General features: G+C 32.0%; 1 protein-coding gene across 1 annotated transcript; it reads right to left on the bottom strand.

The window, feature by feature from the left end:
* Window positions 1-195: 195 nt before the first annotated feature.
* On the bottom strand, window positions 196-27,890 carry LOC116773327 (beta-1,4-glucuronyltransferase 1). The gene is made up of 7 exons (XM_032665799.2): window positions 27,664-27,890; window positions 14,367-15,145; window positions 3,375-3,534; window positions 2,882-3,190; window positions 2,311-2,443; window positions 1,686-1,819; window positions 196-1,546 (listed from the first exon to the last, which is right to left on the bottom strand). The coding sequence occupies exons 2-7, from the start codon at window positions 14,966-14,968 to the stop codon at window positions 1,349-1,351; spliced, it is 1,536 nt and encodes a 511-aa protein (XP_032521690.1). The 5' UTR covers window positions 14,969-15,145; window positions 27,664-27,890; the 3' UTR covers window positions 196-1,348.
* Between the last annotated feature and the right edge of the window lie 4 nt (window positions 27,891-27,894).

Raw genomic sequence — 27,894 nt, forward strand, 5'->3', positions numbered from 1 at the left:
TTCAAAGGTTTATAAAATAATATAAGTATACTTAATATATAGAAATGTTTTCTGAAAAAATGTGATGGTCTGTCTAACAAACACCGTCCCTTTGAATGTATGTCTTCAAATTTGTTCAATCTAGAAAACTGTTAATATAATACTATATATGTAGAGCTTACGTACACCTTTTTATTGAACCATAATTAAACAATGTTTGAATTTTAAAATTCTTTATTTCCAATTACATACCTGTAGATTTTTATGAATTTTTTAACATAATTTTCCTTATATTTAGTATATGTCGATAAATACATTTTAATAAATGATCACATTGAGAGACTGTTCATAGGTTATTGAACTTACACTAAGAGGCACCAGATTCAGACGCCCGAGTGTAAACTCACCACATGCATGTACCAAAACCAAAACCCCATATAACTAAGACGAGATAAACGAAGAGAAACATCTATAATGCATTTAATAAGTAGTATTCCGCATAGTACAAGTAAACTACGACTAAACTTACAGAACTAATTCGGACGTGGTGAGTTTAACACTGACTATAATCACCACGAAGGCCCTTAAAATATCTAGAGTTCAAAAGCCGGCTGTATATAGACTTTGCATAAACATCAAAGTAACCTACAGTCTACATATAGGCAAAACCTTACATTACACAATCTGCTGTTCACTTCCATCGGCCGCTTACAACGCTACAACTTACATTATATAATGTTTTTCTATATAAACCACCTTTAAAATAAAATGCATCTCAGGAATAGTTTACATATAATTTATATGGACTTGTAAATGTTATAAAATAAAAGTAATCTTAATTAAATCTATTTTACTTTGAATATAATATTGAATTTAAGATAATAGAAGCGTTATTAGATATAAAAGCTTAATCTGCTAGTCATGTAAAGAACCACTTAAATACAACAGTCAAGTGACTTCTTTACTGAAACTAAATTAAGCCTCGAATTTAGAACATATAATATTTACATTAAATAAAAATGACCTCTAACACAATTATAATATTAGGCCTCGATTAGAAGGTATAGTCTATAAAATTCGGTTTAACCATTCGTTATGAAAACTCAGAGTCAATTACAAAATACACTTTCGATATAGGCACTGTGTTACTTCACAAGTCGTAGTGACACGGAATCGAAGGACTTATTGACGTTGGCTTAATTTAAACATTACTTAATGATATGTCTAGTCTATAACCATCGCTATCTGTAAATGTCTATAAAACTGAGGCGGAAAGACGCACCCTGTAACATGGATGTTGGCAGAACATTTCTATGCTGCATCTAACACTGCTTTATGCCACTCTCAGCGTTATCTTATATTTTTTCGGTCACAGAGCACAGCCGCTCCTCGCCCCAAAGAGAGCTTTTAGTTGCGGCATGATAATACTTTTGATAAGCAACGATTGTCGGCCAGCGATGGCGTCTCTTTTGGGATTCTTTACATAATGTTTGATACCCGGTTTGTGGATGAGGAATGCGTTATTCAATATCATGAAGTCATAGTCTTTGACGCAGAGGATATATCCCTGTTAAGAAAATTAAAATTAATTAACATTTACTCTATGATAAACAATAAGAAAAAAACTGTAATATAAATAGGTCGTTAATATTAATAATATTGGACATTAAATATTTTTATATTATTATTTATTTTGAGTTACTCACTTGTGTCATTTTATCCTTCTTCCCCTCCCAGCTGAGCCGCTCATCGTAATAAGGGTCTTGGTGGGTTCCGATGAAAATAGGCTCCCAATGCACAAATTTGCCACGTCGCTTGCCAACATGAAAAACGTCCATACCTAAATCAAATACTTTATTTTAATACAAAAATACAAATAATCATCATCATAATTTAAAGCAGAAGAGTTTAATTGGAAAACAGTTCACAGCCACAAAGATAAATTACGTTAGCCAATGAAGCAGAAGCAACAGAAATTTTATGATTTTGCAAATTGGCATAATGTGGAAGCGTGGCCGCGATGCGGTCAGTGCCCCTCACGCAATTAGAATGCCCCATACAACTATGCCATGCTCTTTACGGCATAAATAGCTCACGACTGACACAGCAAGATTAATTGGCAATGCATCGTAATTAGACACGCAAAAACGAAACCGGCCTAGATTAAAAAAAAAGCTCTTTTGACCGATATTGTACATAACAGTTAATATTCTATGTTCTATTAAATCAATTCCAAGTATGTTAATAAGTCCAACGAACCACAGTGAATTGGTGATTAAATTATTTTTAATAAACGCTAGTATTAATTCTGTCTTCTAAAAATATACTCACGATTAGTTTCTGGTGTGTTCATCCATTTCTGACCCTCGGGTATGTTGTGACAATTGGGGCAGACGAATTTATGGAACGGGATAGCCGTCTTGTTAGCTAACATAGCCCGAAGCTCTGTCTTTGTCGATGGCACCTAGAAAATAGATTTCATGATTAAGTCAGGAGAATATATTTTATTTATAACTATTTAGTATACAGTATACATGTATAGAAATGATAACAAAGATATTATTCGTATGTAATTATTACGAAATATTTAATCTTACAATATGATTATAATTACTTTATATTTAATATTATTATACGTAAATCTATTTCTAAAGTATTTCAAATATTTATAGTTAGTAATTCATATATATTATAGTAATTTATATATTTAAGGCAATAAAATAGTAATTCTATACATAATAGCAATTTGATTCAGACATAAAAATACTATTTATAATGCATTTATAGTTTTATTATTTAAAACTAGAATCATTAAATATTTATTCATATATTAAACGATACTATTTTTAAATTAAAAAAAAACTATTTTTTAAATATGGAATAAGGTATACTCGTAACTTACTTGAACCTTTTCACCGACTTCAAATATGCTTATCGGAAAGACTCTAGGTTTAGTGGAGGTGCTTAGCGGTTTAGCGTTTCTAGCTATCATATTTAGGAACCTAGGTACTAAATTAGGACTAGGATACAGCTCTATATCTGATGGCAATATATAATGTGTGACAGCAGCCTCCCTGGCGATGTTGCGAGCTACGTTCACAGGATACAAAAGATTCTTGGCTTTCATATACGTTGAACTAGCGTTCACGTTATATGGCGGCTTCGCTGAGCAATTGTATGGGATCTGGAGAAACGTTTCCGGATTTGGTATCTAGAAAATAAAATAAACCATAAACAACTGAAACTAATCACCATATCATTGTTAAGTGACATAAGCTGGGCTATGTTCTTGGACATTTGAATGAATGTCATATGTTATCGTTTTATTGTTTAACAGTCAAAGCGAGAAAATTTGTGATGATTCTAATCATATTACACCATTGTTTCGTACTTACACTAGTGGGAACGTTTTTATGTGAAAAGAACACGTGGAAGGTGACGAACTGTTTGATGAGCTCGTTCCCGAGACAATCCCTCAGGTATCTGATGCTATTCACCGTGGGGGCCATGTCGGTACCCGGCGCGTGAATCGCGAGACTCACTGGGGCCATCCATCTGAAATAGAATACGATTTATTTATTATATTTAAATTAAAAAAAAAAAAAACTGAGAATGAAAATCATATAATATTTTTCTGTAACTCGACCATTATATCTATGTAAATTCCCTAGTAGGTATATATAATTTTTTAAATGAAATAATAAATTAATTTTAAATTCCAATGTAAACAATTGAAAACACATTCAAAATGTTTATTCAATTTAATCAACAAGAGGTTGTCCTGCTAAGGTTTGCGTGTGAAAAGACATTTACGCTTGTTTAGGTTCCATGAAAATCTAACTTCAAAGAAATCTAACTGATTTGTTACTTGCGTTTAAATTTCTAACGACATTGAATAACATGTTGTTTTCAAACACTATTCAGTTTTATTTAATAATCTGTAATGTCTTACTATAATAAACAGAGTTAAGGTACAAAAAGGATCCTTTCATAACGACATAATTATTACTTATTTCTTAAGGTCACAAATATAAAGGGAAAAAATTACGTTGGCTTTTAAACCAGAATTTTATTAACAAAAAAGATATTCAATTGATGTTATTTCTGAAGGTCATAATTGATCAAAAAATATAAAGAAGTAAAATTTTGGTACATTAAATGTAGTAGTAACGTAAAAGCTTATATTATATTATTCTATGTATTGATTTATTTGATATATATTATTTTAAATATTTAATAAAACTCGTTACAGCGTTCTGTTATTTACGTATCTTTCGATAAGTCAACATTCCTTACACGTTTTGTAGTACAGAGTAAGAAATGAATACAATTGTAATGACTATTTTTATTTGACTCACATTCCGTAATGCATTCTCTGTTTTAATACATAATTGTGTGCTGTGTCCTTATTTATGATAAGTTTATGTTAAATACGGCTGTTCATAAATGTAATTTATCTTTCCTGTTTGCAGATTCGCAATTAAAATGCAAAAATTAGTTAAATAATTAATCCTTTTGTATATAAAGGATTATTTTTATGTAAAAAAAAAATTATATAAAATACCGTCTGTGAAGAATTATTCATTTATATAAAATGTTATAAAAATTAGAAACTGTACTGTGAATACAACGATAATTAAATACAATAAATGCAATTAGTTTCATGTGGTAATGGATGATAAGATTTGCAGGAAAGTAATTTATGTAGTTTGCCTCATAAAATTGTATATATTTTTTAAAACTTTCATATTTAATAGATAAAAATTTCGTAACCAAACAATCAGTATATGCCGAATAACTTTTATATTTGTGCAAATTATATGACGTCTGGTATAAACCTCTTCACCTCAACACAGAAGCCGGTTTTAGAGTTGAGATGAGGTGATGTATGTTATGCGGTAATTGTGAGATAAAGACTACATACATAGTTATAATTTTTATGCCAAATCACTTGGGCCCGTTGATTACTCGATGGCGCAGTTTCAATTATTTTATTTAAATGACTACGTGTGTAACTAGAATGTCTAGTTTAGATATATCTCATGAATAATCTAAGCAACTTAATACATTCGAAGCGTTAGCAAACGGCAGAATAATATACATACGTATTAAATCCTGATACGATCGTGATCTATATAACTATTGGAAATCATTTATCTTATAACGAATGATGATTTAAATAAAAAAAATCTAGTACAAAAATAGGGTATGAAATTGAAAAAGGTCCCGTAATTTGTAACAAAATGAACAGGCAGACAGAAATTAACAGCTTGTTATGGGGTGAAGGCAGACGATGTAGCTATGTAGCCGGGTAACATTCGGTGAGTCTAGCTGTTAGATCAATAATCCGCACCTCGTTAGTAACACCTGAACAGGTTTAAAAAAATTTTGCTTACAAATTGCTATTTATCAAACGGAAGTACGAAAAAAATATTAACAGTACAGATGTCCATGGTTAGTGATTTATATAAATAAAGTTTTGTCACCTTTATATCGGTTTTTCTCATACTCTGATTCTAAGCTATAAGGCATACAAAAAGTAAAAAAAATTCTAAAGATTTGGCTGAAAGAAAGATACTTTCATATTGTATTGTATTTCCTGGTTAAATGCTATCTTAAAATAAGATCGCTTTAGACTTTAGAGTGGTCACGCAGATATGCGGACGTTCATATCTAAAATATGCAAATTTCCTCACATTTTTCTCCATACTAATAAGCCGCTGGTAGTATGTATAACTAACACAAGCTATGTTTGGTTTGATGATAATATCAAACGATAATATCTTCTTTGCGTGTAAAATTATATTTCATTAGCGGCCCTTGCGATGACATACGCTAATTGACATTATCTCGTTATTTTATGACGGTGTTTATTATCATAAGTGCTTAATCGATCTAGATGTCATCGCAGTGATATGTCTATGTTTGAAAAAAGTTTTTTTTGAGTCAATAAAATTGTAATAACATGTTAAAGAGGGAAAGAAAATGTAACCAGTTCTCATTATAAGTTCACACGACCCTCGGTTAGCACGTCGGCGTTCGAACGCTCGTGGGATCGATTGAAAAGTAAACAAGATGGTGTTTGTAAAGATTTGAGCTTTGTTTTAAAAATAGAACTAAGAATACCACAAGGTATTTGTACATACATCCTTTAATGAAGCTTCATATTTATAACATTCTACAGATACACAAACATATTTTGCATTTGACAATTCAAATCAACATTCATTGCGAATCATTGTTATTATATTAATAGACGTAAAAGTGAATCTAAATTCAAAGTCCCATAGATTGAAAGTGTTGCTGTTATACATACCATGCTTACATTGGGTATTCAGCACAATGCACACATAAATTCACTTTACCGATCAATATTATAATGTATAGTTTATTGACAGCGCCATCACGTAACGCTGTAACGCCAGAAGCTACTTTCCGCATCACGGAGTCAGTTACTGGCTTAAATATTTAAACTTGTGTAAAATATTTTAATATTGAAAGGACAGAGAGAGACATGTTTGTGTAACTGTTCGAAAATCAAATAAGCCATCGCATATTGTTACCGTATCTGGGACATTTCTGTATTTTAATTATAATATACCGCAACATTTACATCTGAAATGATGCAACTATTTATATTGCTCAGTATTTTAATTCTTTTAATAGTAATAGTCATAAGATTATTAAATTTAGCTTGATATTTTCAACAAATTAAATTTAGCTTTATTTAATATTTCTTTACATTCTGTTTTATTATTAATTTAAAAGAAATATATCATGGATTATTTATAAGATAAAGAAATGTGTTTGTGCTTAAAACATGCACGTACCGGCCACCGGGCCGTTAGAGACGATTTTTCATATAGTATTAATATTCCATTAAGAAGTATCGAATTGAAAATACGAACCAAAATATTACGGACATTTAATCGATATTCTAAGCTTAGTGCTAATTGTTATTTTAGTCGTCGGTATCCAAGATCTTATTTACTAAGCCGGATAAATGTCACTACTTGAATTTTTTTACCGTTTAGCACGGTTACATATAAAAACATTACTGATGTCTTTTCCTCCAACACACTTTAGCCACGAGTATCGGACAGTTATGATACTTTTAGCATTTCACATACATTTTTAAATCCTAGCTATGTATGTCTGAGACAAGACAGATTAAACAAAAATCGCGATTTAATTTTGACATATAAAAAAAATTGTATTCTTGATATCTTAAAAGTATAACAAGTGTCTGAGAATAAAATTTTGGGATAAGATATAATTTTTATACGGAATAATAGTACGATTGCATTGCTTATCGCAATCAAACAAACAGTCATACTCACTTATTGAATAAACCCTTGAAATGTTTACATAGCTTGACTTGTGTGGTTCTGATAAGATAGGGACTTGAATAATATTAAATAATACGTGTGGATATAGTTTCGTAATATTTAAATTTGAAACGAACACATCTACGTTTACGGAAGCACTTTTAATCAAATAATAACAGGTTTGAACAGCTTGCCTTTTATCCTCTTTAATATTCTAGCAGATGTATGAAAATATATAATATATACGTTGCATAATTTAATATTAAAAAGCCATAGCTGGTTGTTCCTTTGCGTTTTTGTGTTATATATAAGAGTATCGAAGGGCATAACTAACAAGTGGGGTGTACGAATCGATAGTAAAAATGGATTAGCGAGGGGTCTAGCGAGGAATGATGGATGGGATTCGACCTGTCGCTTCAACAATGCCCATGAGAGCGCCTGCTATATTGTATTATATATACCGTAATTTCAATTACATGAAATAACAATACATTAAGTAATTAATAGAAACCCTAATAAATTTATATTATATTACAATTTTGCTCCGTGTTAATTACTCACGGAATTATGAATATCATAATTGGTAATACAAACTAAGAAAAACAATTTTAATTGACCATCAAAACGTGGTGTTCGTTATGAAAAATGTGGATATAAATTATATAAGACAAAATACATCAATTAAGAGTGGAATTCTCACAGACGTTTTTAATTTCACGTTCAAGTTCGACCTACATGAGCGACCGCATGTGTAACTGTTCATGTGATGGTGATGCCGTAACGAGAGCTTGCACTTGGCTGCAACTCCGAGTTGACCGCAAGGCCTTTCGCCCTACACCTGTTCACATCATCAATGAATACTTATTGGATTTTTTCTATACCGACTTTGCAAAGTATGGTACCGTGTTCAATATGAACGTGGCTTTCGCTATTTGTTTGACATCGGACAAACGGATAATGTTTTGATAATATCTTCTTATTCTCTATTTATTATTATATAAAGTCATTTGCTTAACTCGATACGCTTAAATATATGGACTTTTATAGCGAACTATAAAGTCAAGACAAAGCATACATATGAATAAAATAATGCATATGAACTTCAAAGATATCAGACATTAAAAAAATTATATTAATATACAATATATAACTCTTAAAATTTTATTTCTCACAGGAACCTATATATTACCTATTACTTCTCAGAGAATACCATTTCGCACGTAATTTAAACAACAGTAAATTCTCATTTCGTCTGACCACATCCTATCTACGGCTAGATTTATGTAGCTTGTACTTGAGTCCGATAAAGTACTCGTTCAGGTAATATTGCATCAGAAGTGATAATCATTCGCGTCTACAACGGTCGCCCTACATCTGATTCATTAAAACAAAACATATTTCAATTCCGTGCCATCTTGAGCACTCTCATTACTCAAAGTCGTATCAAAGAACACGCGAACCACACCTTAGCTTTCGTATCGCAGCCAGTTCGTTTCGATTCGTCTGTTTCTTTCGCCTCTATTACATTTTTCACGCCATACTTTGTTGAATGTATGACCTCTTTTATCAGTAAAATGTATTTCTATCTAGTTTACATTTGATTCATATATTTTTTACATTTCAATACTGGTATATAAGTATTTTGTTTTCAAACGATCCATATTGAATGAGTTTGAATTTTAATGTTGCTATTACGGTCATAATGGCCGACATATTTGTACTGATGCGCGTACAATTTACTTTGGTGTTCTGAATTCATACGTCCGTGGCATCTATTCACAACGCTATTTCACAGATATTAACTCTCAGACGTTGCAAATGATAATTGAAGTCACAATGTTATCTTATATGTAGTTTTATTTACATAATAAAAGATCTTAGCTTTATGAATAAACACAATGCATTTTAAATCATTTCATAGTTATTAAACCGATTTAACAATTTGCGCGTGGACAAATGACCTAAACACGTGGCTGTTATGCATCATGCTGGTTCTATATCGCTATTAACGTGTATTAAACGAAACTACGTGATGGAAATTAATGTAATGGAAACTCTATTACATCGGAATACGAATCCTCATTACAAGTGGCTGATAATGGGATGCGTGGAGGTTGCCGCCTTCGGATCCCAATAAAGGCTTGAGGTCTCAATTTTAAAATAGAAACGACTTAGAACAAACTCTAACACCCTAGTAATAATGATGGTATTGCTTCGCAGCTCATTGTACAGCTCAGGTTTTAGAAACTGTTGCAGTGAATGATGACGATCTTTGCTGCAGCGAAAGTTATTGATGCGATTGCAGACTTAGCATTTACATTGTTACATAAGGAAATTTAACAGACTGATTACGAAATAGGTTACAATAGAATCTGCAACACACGTGCCGGTTTAAATTATATTTCAACTATCATGTGCAGAAACGACTACAACAATAGATGACCTGATTAGATTTAAAAGTAACTGTTTTATCTACAATGATTAAACACTGTCATATGGATGTTAATGCGATGAATTGAGATACGTTTGCTTTAAGTCATAACGAAGGGTGCTGCGTGATGTTTGAATTAATTTAACTTTATTTTTATGTATACTATTGTGTTTAATTTTCAATTAATTATATGCTCATCGGCTTGTTTTTTTTACTGCAACAACTAAACTCCAGCCGAAAGTGACAACCAGTTAGAGTGACAATCCGTTCTTAATCTATTTGTGTCAATAGACCAAGCCTCTATGGCATTTTCACTTTTCGTATACAACACGAAAGAATCCGAAGCGTGTTTGGCAATCCATAACTGTTTTATGAACGTTTTATAATTAAAAACACTTTCGATACGCCAGCGTAAATAATGGTATAAATATTAATTAAATTATTCCATAAAGATAGCTATAAGGTGAGCGCTTGATGTTTTTTATAACAGTTTCAAAATGAACTTTTTATTTCTTTATAATATCCCATATGATACCGAAGAAAAGGCAACGAGATGAGACTACACTTTGATACTCTTCGTTTTATGAGTCTGATTTTAGAGTTTCTTAATAAAAGCGTATGTGTAGTTAGCGCTGATTTGAAGTTGTTTTCACACGAGAATATCGAAGTTATATCTACGAGCTTTACTGCTTTGCGTTACATCATTTTTATTTGGATAATTACTTTTATACTTTCAATAATGAAAATAGATTTTACGTGGGTGAAACTGTTACGAGATCAGAATGTATATATCATTTAATGTTTCTAAAAGGATATTTAGTGTTGTAATGTTATAGACTGATCTATATTTGAAGAACTCATGCGCAGTTCCGCTAGCCGCAGATGCGAAGTTATTAAAAGGGGAGCACAGAGCACATGGACAACTTATACTGTCGTTACTGATGTAGTTTCGTTGTAAAATATATATTTATAATAATATTCAGGTCTTGATACTTGCGCTAGCTGTTATCATAAGCCCGTTAGCTTGTATTAAATTTTGAGGTCGAAAAGGTTGAACTTTAATTATTCTGTTGACCAAATTCATATATACACAATTGACGTCTAATTATCACGTGAATGAAAGGATGAACTGCAATCTACATTGTTGTGTGGATCTGACCTAGGCATTTAATAATGTAATAATTCCAGTAAGAGCATGCCCTATAATCAAAAGAGGCGTATCTAGTTACACAATGAAGTTATCAGATGCACAATTACCACCTAATGGACTAATGATTGACATATGAAAGAGTCAATTGTTATTTAATGTGAGGGTTTTTTGTTACTTAAAAGTGTTTGAGTTCTCTTCAGTCGAAGTATAGTGAAATAATAAATATATTGTTTGTCTTTTTACTTGTCCTCCAAATTATTCTTAATATAAACCAATTCTATTTTTACACGGCATATTATTACAAAAACAAAATTATTCGATGTTTTAAAATGTCATCTGGTCTTTTTGAGGGTTTTTTTTTAGAACCATTCACTTGCAACAATCAAAAACACTTCAAGGTTAGGGATCAAAATAATATTAATTATGGAGTGCGTATTTTTTTCTTTTATATGTTATGAAACTTTTTCATGACAATATGGCAGGCTGCCTTGGAAAGGTTCATAAAACCTAGTGGTCCAAATAGAAAAATCTCTTGTCCTTAAAGATGTAACTAAAAATAATTTTTAAAGTTTTTAATGAGACTTTCGTCACTTTGAAAAAACAATATTTTTGTTGTTTTTATACTGTGACAACTGAATTACAGACCTTGTATAGAATAAGTTAACTTCCTTAAATTATTGTTATAACTACTGCTCATTAAATCTTTATGAATTCGTTACGCTATATTGATACCATTTTTATATAAAAAAATATTAATGTAATTTAAAAGCATTTAAGAATTGCAAAATATATGTACTTATACACAGAGTGTGTTTTGTAATATAGGGTATAAATATGTACAGTGACAGTCGCACGTAATGGTGACCTTTCAAGAAGGTAACAATTATTAATACATTTGAAATGTTTACAATCCCTGTCACATTCACAAACATTATTCATAGAAATATTTAATAAGCCTTGAAAACATATTTCATTGTAATGTTAACTGATTTAAAACAAAATTCTTTTTCAAATGAGAATTGCGTAAACTGCTACTTAGTTTGTTAGGATAGCAAGTAGCTGGCTGTAAAATCATTGCTTCTGCTATCATCGATAATGATAGACCATAGGTTTTATAATGAGCATCGGCTGTGGAAACTAGGATACTTCTCTAATTAGCTATGTTGATACCAGTATGATGTGCTTGTGGCAATAAATGTAGGGAAACGGTGAGATTAAATAGCGTTTCTAGGAGTATCATCATGGACACCTACGTCAGTTAAGTTGGCGTAGAAAATTTGTAATACTAGAAATTAAAAAGGTACACAAATACGCTTTAATAAATTTAAACGCACTTAATATCATACAGATTGAAAGAGATTATTCAGTATTATTATACTTTTTAAATAGGATTGCGGAAATAAAACGTTCTCTAGTTCTCTATTTTTGACATTGTATAATAGGAACCACGGCTAGTAAATCCTATCTTAAAATCTTTAATCTTTCATGCAATCGTGATACGACATAGTCATAACGTTTACGAAACTGTTTTAAGAAAAAGATTCTGCTATTGTCTGCATCGTGAACTCATTAGATTTGTGATCAGAAAGTCAAATTTATTTGGCTCATTCAAATCTTTTCTTTTAAACACCACACAATATATCTTCTTTGTTACCAGGTTTTTGTTTTCAAATTCATGACCAAATATTTTGTATTCAATACATTTTTTACCTACATAAAACGAGACTATGTAAATAAAATAAAAGAGAATGTATAATGTATATGTAATAAAGGGAATAGTGGTCCGTATCCGCGAAACCATTATTCGACTGACGACATCTTGTTCTGTAACTAGATGATCATAAAATGGCGGAGGAGGTCAATCCGTGACAGGCAGAACATAATTTTCCTTCACGGGATAATTTAAGTTGATCAGAAGTTCCGTGTCTATCAAATTATGGTTAGAGTATGGAGTCGAGCTATTTCACATAATTTTTGTTGCTTTTATATTCGGAATTAACTATACGCTTGGATATAAAATTAAATATGAAGTAAGAAATATGCAAAAAAAAAAATTTAAGACAAGATTGGTAGCTACGTTCTGTTTGGTCAGAGACGACCATGGATTTATTTTTAACAATTGACTTTCTTTAAAAGGCATATAAGCTACAAGAGTCGAGTCAAGGTTGAACATTAATAAAATTTAGGGACCACAAATTAGATCTTATGATTATAGCTATAGGAATGAAATTAATGAGAACGACGCTGATAGTACAAGTCAAGCTAGTTTGGGTTTACGACTACGAAAGCTGATGAAAATGGTTTTTTATTCTTCCATCGTCATGAGACATATAAATGAGTAAGTAAGTTTATTAGCGAAACGGCTATTGTGTAAAACTCGCCAAAAAATATAGCCAGTTTTACACTTTCACTGTACCAAAAGTGATAATACGTATGACTTCGTAAACGCTAATGCTCGTATTTTGCCTTACTTACAAGTTCTAAATAACTTTTTTAAGAATATGGTTGTTATTACTAAGAACTGCTAAATTTATTTTTATGCTGCTTTCATATTATAATAAACAACGGCGAAATATCTCTTTCATTACTTCGCATAAAATTCATACGCTGTTGATGAAAAATATACCTAAAGGATATGAAAAGAAAATAAATAGTCGTATTGTATTTGTAAACACCTATAATAAAAAACAAATGATAAATAAAGAACATCCGTCGTTGTTTCTTAGTGTTATATTATTGATTCATTCGTTTTATATGCATTTCTTCCCTCAATATACACAATATTGTGCAAGCGTTATGCTATGACTGGTTTCAGATTTCATTTTAGTTAATGTTCATGCTTCACCGACGACATACTCGTAATTTATGTGGATAAAACGATCTACTGGTTCTACCCAGGTGGCAGCGATTACATTATAATTAAATTTATACTGTTTTTCCCCTGACTGTTAAGTGAAGGTTTATGACACGAGAAAATACAATATTTTATTAAGCTTCCTCGATTTTTTCTTCTTGCCTTGATCTATCAAATAGATCAAGAATTTTAATAAGAAAAGAGTATATTTTTATTTAAAAATCCAAAAAAAGATTAAGCGAAAACGACAACCGTGTTTTCTAAATTAAAAAGCGGTTTGTCAACTTGGATGGAAAGTTGCCTCTTTTGTAAATACTTTATCATCTATCGGTACAATTTAATAATATGGTATTGATTTACTTTTATTGATCAGAACAAAGAAGCGTGACCACAACAGATCGACGGGAACATCAATAAAAAAAATATACAATAAATTTTAATTGACCGTTTCGGCACTACTTCAAGCTCAACTGCAAATCGAAGCGAAGGTAAACCAGTTGGCAATGAAACAGCAAGACCAGTCATTAAAGTGTAACGATTAGGTATTAACCAAAGTAGTGTCAAACTAGGGCAAACGTTTTAAGTACTGACATTAAATAATGTATTAGATCTACTTTTACATACCTTTCAACTAGGGGCTGGACGTTATCTAGAAACTCAAAACCGGCGTGTGTTGTGTAGGTTATAGATTCATGGCACATGATGAAACCGTGATCAGCACGAACGAAATTCTTCAAAACCCAATAATCTCCGCGTTGCAATGTCTGCGGCAACATATCTCTATCATTACAACTCAATAATGTTCGAAGATATGAGAGAGTTGCTGGAGCTAGTGCATCCTCATCGTCTATTTCCAAAGCCGTACCATTTGATGAGTCAGGTTCGGGCAGAGCACTGTTTATTTTCTTTTCTAATTCTGGCACCGACGCGGTACTGGATGTTGTTTTATTTGTAGTCGGCATGGTAGAGGGAGTCTTCTGTGATGTCGACTCCTCAAAGTTTCTCACACTCGAATCTGGCGGTCTCGTGTCCGTTTCATTTCGACTCTCCTCTCTATTAATATACCGGAATTCGGCGCTTCTCTCAGATCCCTCGACCGTCATCGGCATCCATTCGACCCCTGGGGTACTGCTACTAGATAAATGCATCGCAGCGTACAATAGTACGGCGATGTTAATCACGATACTCACTCTAAAGACAAAATTGCGTCGATTATTCAGCATCATTATAGCGATTTAGGCACTTTTTCCACGTTAAATTATTTGTATGTTAGAACGTCCTTCTTCGTCCTCTAGGACGCAGTTTTCTATAGGGACCTGTGTGTGTCAGCATCACAATTTATTGTGTCATCAGCAGGCGTGTGGAGGTGGACGTTGAGACAGCGCCGCTTACACTTTTTACACCTAGAACAAAAATACATAAAATGTACTGCAGGAATCAATAACCTTTTTTTTTTTTTAGTCAGTAATTTATCATAATTTATTAGTTATATCATATTTACTAGCAAACAAGAATATTAAAGTAAGTTTAGTAAGCGATGTTCCTGTTTAATGGATACGTAAAAACTAATTATACTTTATCGATATTAATATTAAATATAAGTTAAACCAGAGTCTCTTGCAAAGTAATCGGATACTCCACAGACGGACAAGGGTCGACCTTTGTAAAAATTACAAAGATGATTTCCATACATTATGACATCTAACGTGACCGCAAGCCACAGAAAGAAGTAATTCTCTGGCTGCCTTAAAACAACTTTTTAATGAGATTATTTGGTTCTTTGTATAAAATGGTATCTTTACCTTGATTACATTCTTGCCTTTAATATTAGTTTACTATGTATAAAAAGGATTTAATAAACTGACTTATTTATAATCTAATATTACCACATTTTAACGTGTTTTCAAATATAAGTTAATCACAATGGTTCTTATTTATTAACAACACAATGTTGTATTATTTTCGCTACTAAGATTTACATATTACAAATTATGCAAATCTTTTTCATTATCAAAAATGTGCAGATATTATGTAAGGTTTCTTAAAATATTTATATAAACGTAGCTATTAAGGAAATTAATGTAACGTGAATTCCTCCACCTTAATAAATAAGGCGTTGAAGTGATCTTGAAGAGTCATATGCACCCTAGCGTGAAAGAAACGATGGGCTGTTGGTCTCAGTTAATTCTAATACTAAACGTTTATAAAAATTGTAATAATATTTAAATAAAATCCCCCCGTGCAGTTCGTCAAAATTCAAAATAAGGAAATCAGTTTGAAAAACGCACAAAAGTTCCAAAACATTAAAGAGGATCATAATTTTAACGAATTTATGTTAACTAAACAGAGATAGTTCCAGTCTTTATTAAAGAAACTGAAGTCAGTAAACATTTGCTATATTTTGAGTTACGAATGTTCCATTGAGCAAACATTAATTAACGTGACACTCGACAGACATACCGTCTCGTAGAATATAGGTTAGATTTAAAGATAGATCTTGCAATTTATGTAACTTTTGTATATGAAATTATGTAATAAGTTTAAGAACTGAGCATTTTCTGAATTAGTTCGTATTAGCACATGTTGTCCACTATCTGATTTAACAATTTTAGCTATACGAGTACATTCATACATAAGAGATTTTTTTAAGAATCAAAACATTCTGTTTTAAGTTAACCGAACATTGAAGTTCATTGCCATAATTTACTGCCACAATCGGTAGTTTAGAAGCCATCAAATTAAGAGGCGTGGGTCCATACTTTGTCGTACAATAGATCGTAAGCGGCAAGAATTCGCTTATGGATTAAACTATTCAGTTTTCCAGTAAAAGGTATCTAGTATGGTGGTCTTAGGGTTTTACTAATGTAAACAGTTGTGGTGAGTTGACGGTTGTTTAGTTTCACTTAAATAGTTTTATATTTAGTAAACATTAAAATGCGAACCAGTGAACAACGATTCAATCACAAATATACTATAAGAGAATTCATCAAAACTCGTATTATTGAGCTCACTTTAGGTTTTTAAGTGAAAAGGATAAGATAATATTCATATATAATTAGTCGAATACCAAAACTGATATTTTCATCTCAAAGTTAATCAATGATTTTCGTACAAAAAAAGAACACATTAAAACATTTTGGGAGACTAGCATTCATGACTTTTTTTAATAGGACTGTAATTTAAACTTATTAGGTAAGTAAGGAAGTTTCAGCTAGAATTAGATATCCAGCAATCGATATGAAACTAATTCTTCGGCATATCTGTAATGGATCTCCATGTTATGTAAACTCCCTTAAATAAGAATATCTGACTCAACTCCATCCGGACGTACCACGAAAAATTCCAGAGATGTGCGTTGTATGGAAAATGTTATTTTTGACGTTCTTTCAGTTAAATTCAAACGATAATTAATTTTTTGAGTACTACTGGATAAGGTTCTATTGTATGATAATACTGTTTAATAGATATTTTTTTTTTAAATACCCAATTCCGGTTATTACTGGCTTACATCACCTGTGACTCAGTAAAGAAATAAAAAATAAGAATATTATTGGTTTTTCTCAGCAAAGTTCGTCCTAAGAATCTAGTTAGTGTTGTGTAACGTTTGACTTTACTAAAAACATGTGTCGGGCATGTGATACTTGTGTATGCTCATCTCATTATGACAGAAAAGCCACTCGACTGTTTAGCAGTTGGTGCGCACGCGCAGACAATATTCAAGGCACAGAGGCGACCTTCGGGAGGGAAAGTGTTTTACTTAAATCACATTACCGTCATTATGCTACCGTTACTGTTCTCAAGATGCATTTTAAGCAACTATACCATTGCTAAACCCATTGTCCATTGTGCTTAGCTTTCTTAAGTCATCGTAATTTAACAATGTGGTGGATTTTTTCATCACCTTCGGCTGGTATTGAGATTCCATTAAAATTTATGTGACACAATTTATCTTAAAGGTCACGGATATTTTGGCGTATTAATAAGATTTTGATATATCTTCTTATTATTATAAATATCAAGGGCATTAAAGAAATATAACAAGATTTTTGCTTTAATTAAAAATCGGTATTTAATCGGTTTATTATACAAGGATTTATACCTTGTTTTTCATACCAAATTTGTCGATAATATTATTTTAATCATATATTTACACGTAAATATTTATTTAATGATATAGAAGGTTTTTTATGTAAATAGTTACTAATCCATAATAAATTATTGTCGTGTCGAAATACTTTCAGAAAACAACGAATTATTCATGCTGTATTTATATTTTTTAGTTTGTTTTTGCATTGAGTACTACGTTAAGAAATATTTATTTTCATAAATGTGTCGTTTGTTTATTTATGTGGTATAAGGGGACAGTTTCTGGAACTTTTGCTATCGTTATTCTAGAAGTAGTTTCATTTTACATACTATCCATTTAAGAGCATGTAAAAATCCATACATTTGGAGTACATCCAAATTGCGAAGAATAAAACTCAACTTCCAAGAAATGGATATAGATTTTGCTGAGGAATATTACGCATTGCTGCAGTCTGAGTAATGTTGGGTCTTATGCAATAAAGATATACCAAAATATACATTTAGAACCTTGAATGTACATAAAATAAAAAAAAATAACTTTAGCCGTAACACAACTTGCAAATGATTTATCGGTTCTTAGATATATAAATGATAATGATTGATTACATGCGATTTGTGAACCTTAAACCTTTAGGAAGACCAAAATTATGCCACAATAGAGGATATTAACTTAAAGCATGTTATAATAATATACAAAATTGTTTGAATTAAACTCTATATAAAAAGTTGATTATAGAGGGGTCATTATTTCGTCTTGGTATAGATGGCCTAGATATATTGAACTTTTTGTATCAACAATTCGACACCCACACTTTCCTATAAACATCGTTCTGTTTTCTATACCGAATATATTATTTTATATACTTATGTTATTATTAAAACAATCCGAAAGTTTACACATATATTATTATGAAATGAATATAACTTGTTATTGAAAGGGACGGGTTTAGGTAAATGAAAAATTTTATAACTTTGCCGCATAACATTAAACATTTTACTGATATTTAACTTTGTTATTTCATAATTGTTTTCGAACAAATTATAATTAAAATCAAGTTTTAATTACTATATACATAATAATTTATTATAGAATTTATTAATTAAAACAATATTGTTATCACGCGGTAGTATCTGACGGCCGAATGCTTGATTTGGTCACAGTTCGGCGACTAGATGACCACTCCATTAACAGGAAGCATCGTACTCGACGCGCATAAGTAATCATTGAAGCTATTTCCATTGCATACAGGCCGTTAAAAGGACCTCTCCCTTGCTCCTAAAGGCTTGGAAACATAAATTTTATAAAGACGGACAGGTTTATTATTTGCTCTTCTGCCGATGGTCATAAGATAAGAAGTTACTAAAGGATGAAGTAAATTAAAATTATATGAATATATTTATGCTGTTCTAGGTAATATAAAGAACATCAAAACTATAATAGAGTGTAAATGAGAGATCTTCTCGCTTTCCGGAAATAGTGACGGATGATATAATGTAAACGGACGCTCACAATCTGCGCGGTAGTGTGACGAGTCACGAATGCAGACGACCTAGAGCATTTCGACGAAGGTAAGAGGTAACTGGCCACTTCTAGCATTTTATGTCATAATCAACAAGTGTAAAATCGACATTTACCGGTCTGTAATCCGTGTTTCGAATGTGAAGCCTTTCATTTGAAACCAAGAGCCATTGAATCTACATTTCATAATGTTGGAAATATGAATGTTCGTGTTGAATGTAATTACGAACATAACTACAAAGATCACATCGTAATGAATTATAAAAAAGAACATTCGTAATATCATCAAACAATATTTCCTAACCAATAGAGCCATCTAGCGCAGTAAATGGACTCGTTTCATAAATAACGTAATAATTTAACGTATGGAATTGTATTCGTATTCACAAGGGCAACCTCATTGCTTATTAAGGATATGCCTCGTTGACTTGCATATTTGCAAACACAAGTGGATGTAGAATTAGATGAGCCCACATGATCTTAATACTTTCCAGATTCGAGAGCTGAGAATTGGGTCCAAGAAATCAATCATGCAGTCGTGAGCGATCAATCAAAACGAAACATTCCATTATGTGGTATGACTTCCGACTATTCTATTTCATCGCAATGATCACAATCAGAGGATGTCGTCAGAGTATAACATGTTGTAAGCTGTTTTGTGAACTGTGTAAGCTAATTATTATTACAACAATTTTATGTGCATTTAGTTCTCGTTAACTGAATATAATAATTGCTATATTTAGTCGTATCATAGTCAATGTATTTAGCATTTAGCAATAGTGCTTTATGCCCAGAAATTATCTCCAAGACTGATGGATATTTGCAATTAAATTAATAATTTTAACTATCCCTTTTAAAGATAGCTCAAATAGTTCGAAAGGAAGGCTAAAGTAATCTATGTCATTTAATTTTACGAAACAGACAATTTGCAAAACTAATTCCGTAGAAATAGCCACTTACACCGCAACCGCGATAGATAAAACATTGTTCTCTTTGAATTTTAACACTGTCTTTAAAATTTTGTATGGGTCTAAAGATAATCTGTGGTAATGTACAATTTTCACATAACTGGATGCGGGTAATTAATAAAGTGCGGTGGCAAATAAAGACCAAAGTCAAACAATACAGCGCCAATTAAACTAATCCCATAATCTTCCTAATAAAATCCAACGTAATACGATATTGGAAATCTAGTGAATAAGAGCTAGTTAATAGACGAATGACGCAAATCTGAATGTAGGTAATGCCATCGTTATTGTGTAAAATGAAATATGAAATTTTGATTGAGAATCGTCAATACGAATTGCCGACACGACCGCAAATAGAGATGTCAAGAACGCGAATTGTTTAAATCTAGGGAAGTGTGGAAATAGCGAACGAGCCACTTATCAAAGGTCGCCGTGGATTATGCTCGACGCATTATTACAGTCATAATGCGGTTGTCATCTCTTTCAATGACATCTTAGGGACAAAACCGTGGTGCTGATTTACCTTCACTGTTTCCCTATCTCATTATAAATATAAATTTATTCTGTAAGTGAAAATATACATAATTTATTTCGATATTATGTAAGGATATGCATTATGATGGTATACTTTTAACTAGTTTTGCGTGAAAGATACTTGCTTTTGTAATTGAAATCGTGATTTTGGGACAGTTTTAAGTAAGTTTTTGTGTTTCTTAACACTTCCTGTAAAAAGCATCAATTTGCCGCGGTATCGCTTGAAAACGGACGCAGGCCATCGACCTTCATTACTGTGAGTCATTTGTGGCTGTTAGTTGAAACTTCTCGGAAGTATATTTTATTAATAATTTTGCCTTGAGATAATAATTTCTTTCGCATTCTAAAGATGTCAGTTATGTTGTATAGAAAAGTCAGGTAACAGAAAAATTACTTAATTTATGTAGACGTGAAGTCATGGGACAGTACGCAAACAACCCAACTAGCCATACATATTATAAACGTTTCTGTTTATTATATTCTAAAGCAGGTTAAGTCAATTGATATTAAACAGATACAATGCCACGTTTTAAAATATTTGATCAACACTGTTGTCAGCTTGTTGCAGAATAATTTGCAAGCAATTGTATCAATTGAAATATATTTGTTGAAATTCGTGCAGTGTCGTCTAGGACATTCCTAGTGCCAATGTGTTCGTTTGTTTGAAATACACTAAACATTCGGTAGTCGACACACTTATCAATGATTTATATGCAGTGATCAATAAAATAAAACACAACAGGGGCCAATCTCTTGTTAGTCAAACATTTAAAAACAGTTTTGCGTATTTGACTTGAATTACAACATGCAAGGAATGTGTGGACACATGTTAACATTTATGACAGAACGGTAAATGTACTCGATGAATATCGAGAGATCAAGACGACCCGTTTTCGTACACTGGTTAAGAGATGTGAAATAGTTTTAATTCTAACGTCAGTTTTAAAGAATTCAGATACAATGCAAGACCTCTTTCACGAAGTAGGTGTTGGCTGAAAGCCAACATTGTTTCACCTGTAAAGTACTGTACGAAATTTAAATAATTTAAACACATAAGCGCAATGTTTTAGTGACGTTGTTGGCCGGTGGCAAAAACCTCCTTTAGTGCTCATCTAAACAGTTAACTATATTAATATAACATTTTAAGTTATTCGACCTACATGCCATAATATTTTAAGGCTATATCGGAACATGTTACGCTCAAACCGCCGTACGTTTTCATTATATTAATACAACATGATCATTATAATAAACATCGAGGTTACAAAACGATGCCGCTGTAACAAGAACTAGGCACCTAGATTATGATGCACTTCATGATTCAATGATTATCACCGCCTCGGAGTAAATATTCTCCATCGTATCTTAATGTACCGGTAAAAACCTTGCTGTCACCGCTCTTTCAATCGTGCTAACAACGATGCAATTTATTAAATTATCTCGTCTACGCAATAAAAGCTAATATTGCGAGAACTTAATGTGCTAAAGTCAGGTAATGTAATAAATAACAGGCGTTGTAATTGAATCAATGTACTTTTTAAATGGACCTCATACATTAACGCCCTTGGAGACGTGATCGCTCAGCGCTGTATTGAATGTCATTGTCTATTGAATTGATCCCGTTTGTTAAGCAATTGGTAATGATACAACTATATTAATGTATGTATATAGCTCGGCAACGAAATAGGCATTGGAGAAAATCACGTCCTCGATTGGTGCTATGATGCAGCATATTTTACTGGAGCATCATGGTTTTCTCACAGCTATTAAAGCCGTAATTGATCGACTCCATCGAAGTGAATATCTTCACGTTCGATGTAAGACTAGATACGCATACTCTCAGAATCATTTGACGCTCAGCTTAATATAAATAGCCTTATTAATATATTGTTTGCCTAACAGGTGCTGTTTATTACAGACTTATATTTATTAAACAATGACGGATATGCAAAACCATATATAATGGTATTTGTGAATCATGCTTTTTCCTTTCAACCATCCCCGGGTTTCCCACGACTATAAACGGGGTTCGATTTGAGGTCGGAGTAAATTTTATTTAACAATTATTTATTCTCATGTAACAAGTTTTTCTTTAACATCCCCAAATTTGCTTAAATGTTTTAAGGAAATGTTCTATTAACAGCAATGTCAATAATTGTCTTTTTTCATAGCACTCTGTTCATAGCCACGTACATTATGGTTATTTTTATCTTTGTTATCTTTAACCAGAAACATTATGATCATTTCAAAATACAATGTTACGTAAATTCACAATTCGTACATTTTATATTACAATTGTATATCTGTGAAACAGCTACAGGAAACGTGGGCACCATGTTATCACTGCGACGTGGGCGTTGATAAAATGTTGAGTAAATTTATGATCTAAACATGATATAATACTAACTTCATTAATTGAAATTCATCAACAGAATTGAATAAATAACATCAGTAGTTCGGGTTGAGGAAAAGTATTAAAGAAATTGTACATTACCACAATGTAACACGCACTAATGTCTAAATATGTTAAGGACACGCTTTTGTCTTAAAAACATTCATTTTTGTAGTTAGCTTCTGCATAATTCGTCATTCGTCGCATATTTATTTTCCTTTGTCCACTGTTTGTCTTAATTTTTTTATTCACAATACGTTACATCAACTTTTTTTCTTATTAAATTATTTTTAAACTTACTTATTAAACTTACTTATTATTTTTTTTTTTCGTTGTTAGCAATATTTTAAGCTAACAGAATAGAATATTGCTATAATTGGTTGATTCTTTGAAATAAGTCACCGATTTCTTTGATAGCTATAGTTTTATCTGTCACATAATTTTGACTCATAAAACTTTGAATTTATTTTGTGATCTACTGTATTCAATAAAGGAATCAAAGGTTCCCATGTTCAACGAAAATGTAATCAATGTGACTTACATAAATAAATACAATTAAAAGGAATTAGGTACTTAATAAGCAATCACATTAGCGCCCGTTGTTACTGCGAAATGAGCGAACTTCCTTTCAAAAATCTGAGAAAACTCCTACATATTCGTTTCAATTAAAATAGTGTTTTGCATTTCAGATGAATTTCTTAAGATAATCTGTGAATTATGTTAATGTGTCCTGGGATGTGTTACACTTGTGTAACCACTAGACTTCATCAATTCCGAAATATCATGTCCAGTATTTTAGGCCTTGACGTATTTAAAACCGTATCAAGGTCTGACTAGAAAAAGCAGCTTTAAAAATTCATCGATACGAAGAGAACTCTAAGCTGCAAGCTTCGGAATATTTCATTCCAGATGCTTTATATTTCTGAGCTATTGGTTTTAATGCTGGTCGTCTCGATAAATTTATCATTCTATATTATTTTAATTTAAATATTACCTAACACTGCATTAATGTTGGAAACGTAACTGAACGAGCATATTTATTTTATCATAATGAAAACTCTGAACCTACTGAGATTCACATCGTTAACGGTAACTATCTAGTTACTTATCTAAATAGGGAAGCTTCATGTTTCTACATACATTTAGTTCATCCTTCATCCATTAACCTTCGTCATCGCCCTTCAAAGTAAGCCATTCATCCAAATAATAAAAACATGTTATGTATTAATATCCTGCAAGTCTTACTGTAACTGAGACATTATATGAATCAATCGGTACAGGCAATAATAAACCATAACACAGTCGTATTAGATACATTATTGATGCATTGTGTACTCCGGAACTGCATTGTGCTTGTTATTATTGTCTTCAATCGGTCAATGCAAGACCAGAGTCAATAGTGCCTACTGGTATAACTACTCGGAATCCGACCTGTCAGTCCCGTTATTCTTAACTATCACTTCGAAAATGCAATAAAAAGGGTTAGTATAGCTTTTTCAAACATAATTACCGGTGTCTGCAAAGCGCCCAAAGCAATTTGAAAAAGAGCGTTGAACTGTTCACAATCTGCTATCGTCTTATTTTCTCCAAGTAATAACATCACATTACGTACACTCAGTTAAAAAAAGTATAAGTTTAAAACACCGATTACTGTTTGAACGACCGGCTGTCAAGTTATTTACTATGATTCAAGAGATACACAAGGTTTCCAGGTCACTTTGAACACTCATGTTTCTATAATATTAATATAACAACATTTATGGGGTCGTTCCCATTATATATATTTCCCATCACTAAACTCGGCGGAAGTGCTTAAAGCTAAGTAATTAGTGAGGAGTGGCTCTTGCGTCATGGTTAACATCCAGACGTTTTTACAAGCGACTCCTTGGCCTTGATATGAACTCGTCTTACAGATGTGATAATGAGGGAAAAACTGCGAAGTATAAGAACATTTAATTTGTTAAGTAAATCTTCTGTGACAGAACTGAAGGTTAATTAAACGTGAACGAGGTCGAAACGTTTATGACATTTTTTTTTTGTCAAAATAACATTGTCAATGTTTATATGTGTTGCAAATTTTAAGCAATATGCTTCAGATTTTTTAACCTGTTACGATAACTATTTACGTTTACAAAGGCATTTAAATAAAATAATTTATTGAATGAGACTCTATTTCAGTAATTTTCAGTTTTAAGGGTAAATTTATTTCATAATTGTGGGCTTCTACAAGATAATCAAAGCAGTTAACACTTTCTGTGGGCAATGGTAATTTAAAGAAAAGTATGTAGAATACGAGCTGCATAGAAATATTGTGATAACAAATATTTATTGATACTTTTATTGCGTGCTCTGCGAGTTTACGTATCGCATTTAATGTTTAGGTGAATTCAATACTAACTAATTACACTCTTAACTTTAATAGACTTATCAAATATAGTATATAATTTTAATCTTTAAACCGTCCTAGTTTTTTTTTTCAAATAGTAATTTCAGTATAATATTCTTTCACCGGACAAAACACTACGTTTCAATTCCTGTGCACGTACACAAGATTTAAAATAAGTTATGGCTAATTCCCAGTTTTACTGGGTGCAGTGGAATGCGGTGCATTGTTCAGTTATCTAAATACAACCAGCGAGTAGAAGAAACTATTGGCCAGTTATGCCTCCACAATAAAGACTTCATTACTGTTCAACCCTACAAGGTGAAATACACTTTACATATTAGAGTCGTTTTTGTAATATCACCTTTTATACCAACATCTAATTTATTTTATGGTTGCCACCGAAAGAGTTAATTAAGGTACAACGAGACTATGATATTATTTTATAGCATAATGTAGGATATAAGATAAGTGCGCTCAGGAGAGCTAATAGCATTACCGTCACGAATTAATCCAGCTAAGTCTGTGATGGTTTTATAATATTAAGATTAGAATCATAATGCCCGGGGCATTATGGTTTTGAGCTTGGACAGTATTCAATAAACGTTACATATGTACACAGTATAATAGCGTAGATGAGAATACGTATGTGGTATTAGGTATACAATACACAAGGAGTGTTTACCAGCATACCGAGGGATCGGTATTTTCCGTTGAGGGAAGGGTTTAAAGCCCAACCTAACTTGACCCCCTAAATCACTTTGCAAACAAATTGGTTTTATGGAATGCACATTTAACGGATTACAATTTTTATTTTATCAAAAACTATTTATAGCATAGTTATTGAAATCGTTTCTGAAAAATAATGACAAAGTCGACTTCTATATGTGAGAAAAATGAAGATTGATATTATAAGTATTTAATTTTGAACGGTTGCTTTTTGTATTTCATATATTGAATGCGATTGTTTGAAATCGTCCCAGCGATCGTTTCTTATAGCTATATACGTATTACTGTTTTTATTTAGAGTCCGTCTGGTCCAAGTGGTATGTGCAGGTCTATTGATTTGAAACAGCGACAGAGGGGGCGTGATTCGTCCGTAACACATGCTATAATATGACGAAATAACGTCGAGTTAAAATTCCTAACGTATTTACGTAAACTAATGACAATAATATAAACCACAGCTAATAAATATTAGATGTTATGGATTTTATTACGTTTTGTTTCGTAAGTTCTTTGGTAATGAAATAACGCTGAATCTGTCATGTCGAAACCATAATATTGAATTAATATATAATAAATGTAGCATCAATATTTCGTAAAGTGTTATACTTCGCAACGGGTCAACCATTATGGACGGGTCTTTTAGATGGCTCACAGAGATTATGACGCCGTTTCATCAATCTAGAATATGATCTGATTAAGCCGTGCTAAAACCCAATGCTAAACTTATTAATAAGCCTTCGCTTTATCCTTCCTGTCTGGTTTTTCCTCCATGTATAGTGATTTATTTTAATAGCTTTTACATTTAGGATTTTCAATGATAAATGAGATACGAAATTTTAACTATTATGTTAAACTTTATCATCTAATTTTTTACTATTTATTTATCTTTCATTCTGTTTTTTTATCGCCTAAGAATGGTCTAAAAAAAATCTGTGTTACACACAGAAACCCTGTAGAATTAGACACAATATAGACAAGGAATTTCGAAATAAACTATGTAAAACAACTTCGTAGAATTTTATAAGATTAAAAAAATACCTCCTTCTTAAAAGTAACATCTCATGTATTTTTTTTTATTCGTTTACGTAACAGGAATCAAATCCGGTATCTGTATTGAAAATTTCGCTTTCGCTAGATTGTTTGCGCATTCGAGAAACTATTAACGATGCTAATTAGCATAACATGTTAAAAATTGCATTCCCATTCGTTGTACACTATCAGAACACTACATCAAATCACAGATGTTTGATCTTTGGTTAAAGATGATAGAATTGAAGATGATAACATTGGAACCAACAACGGATACTTACCGGATTGATATGTTTATTTTTCGTTCTGCAGATCCAATTTCACATTGACGATGACGAGCCAGGATGCACACTATCGTGTTGTACGTTATAAATAGTGACACTAACCAAAAATAACGCTACAAATTGTTATGCACTTGTGTTGGTTGCGAGATTTCAAGTCTGTTTTACGTTTGGACGTTGAAACGACACACAAGCGCACCGAGCGACAGCGCGCGGTGAACTGTTGGCAGT

Source organism: Danaus plexippus, assembly GCF_018135715.1.
Source record: "Danaus plexippus chromosome 3 unlocalized genomic scaffold, MEX_DaPlex mxdp_30, whole genome shotgun sequence".
NCBI lineage: Eukaryota > Metazoa > Arthropoda > Insecta > Lepidoptera > Nymphalidae > Danaus > Danaus plexippus.

Bases quoted from the DNA above. Each gene is read 5' to 3' on its own strand.
- LOC116773327 (XM_032665799.2), bottom strand. From the start codon at position 14,968: ATGATGCTGAATAATCGACGCAATTTTGTCTTTAGAGTGAGTATCGTG. The intron at 3,191-3,374 runs GTAAGTACGAAA...TTTATTTTCTAG, and splicing joins ATAAAAACGTTCCCACTAGT to ATACCAAATCCGGAAACGTT. The intron at 2,444-2,881 runs GTAAGTTACGAG...TCTATTTTCTAG, and splicing joins AAGTCGGTGAAAAGGTTCAA to GTGCCATCGACAAAGACAGA.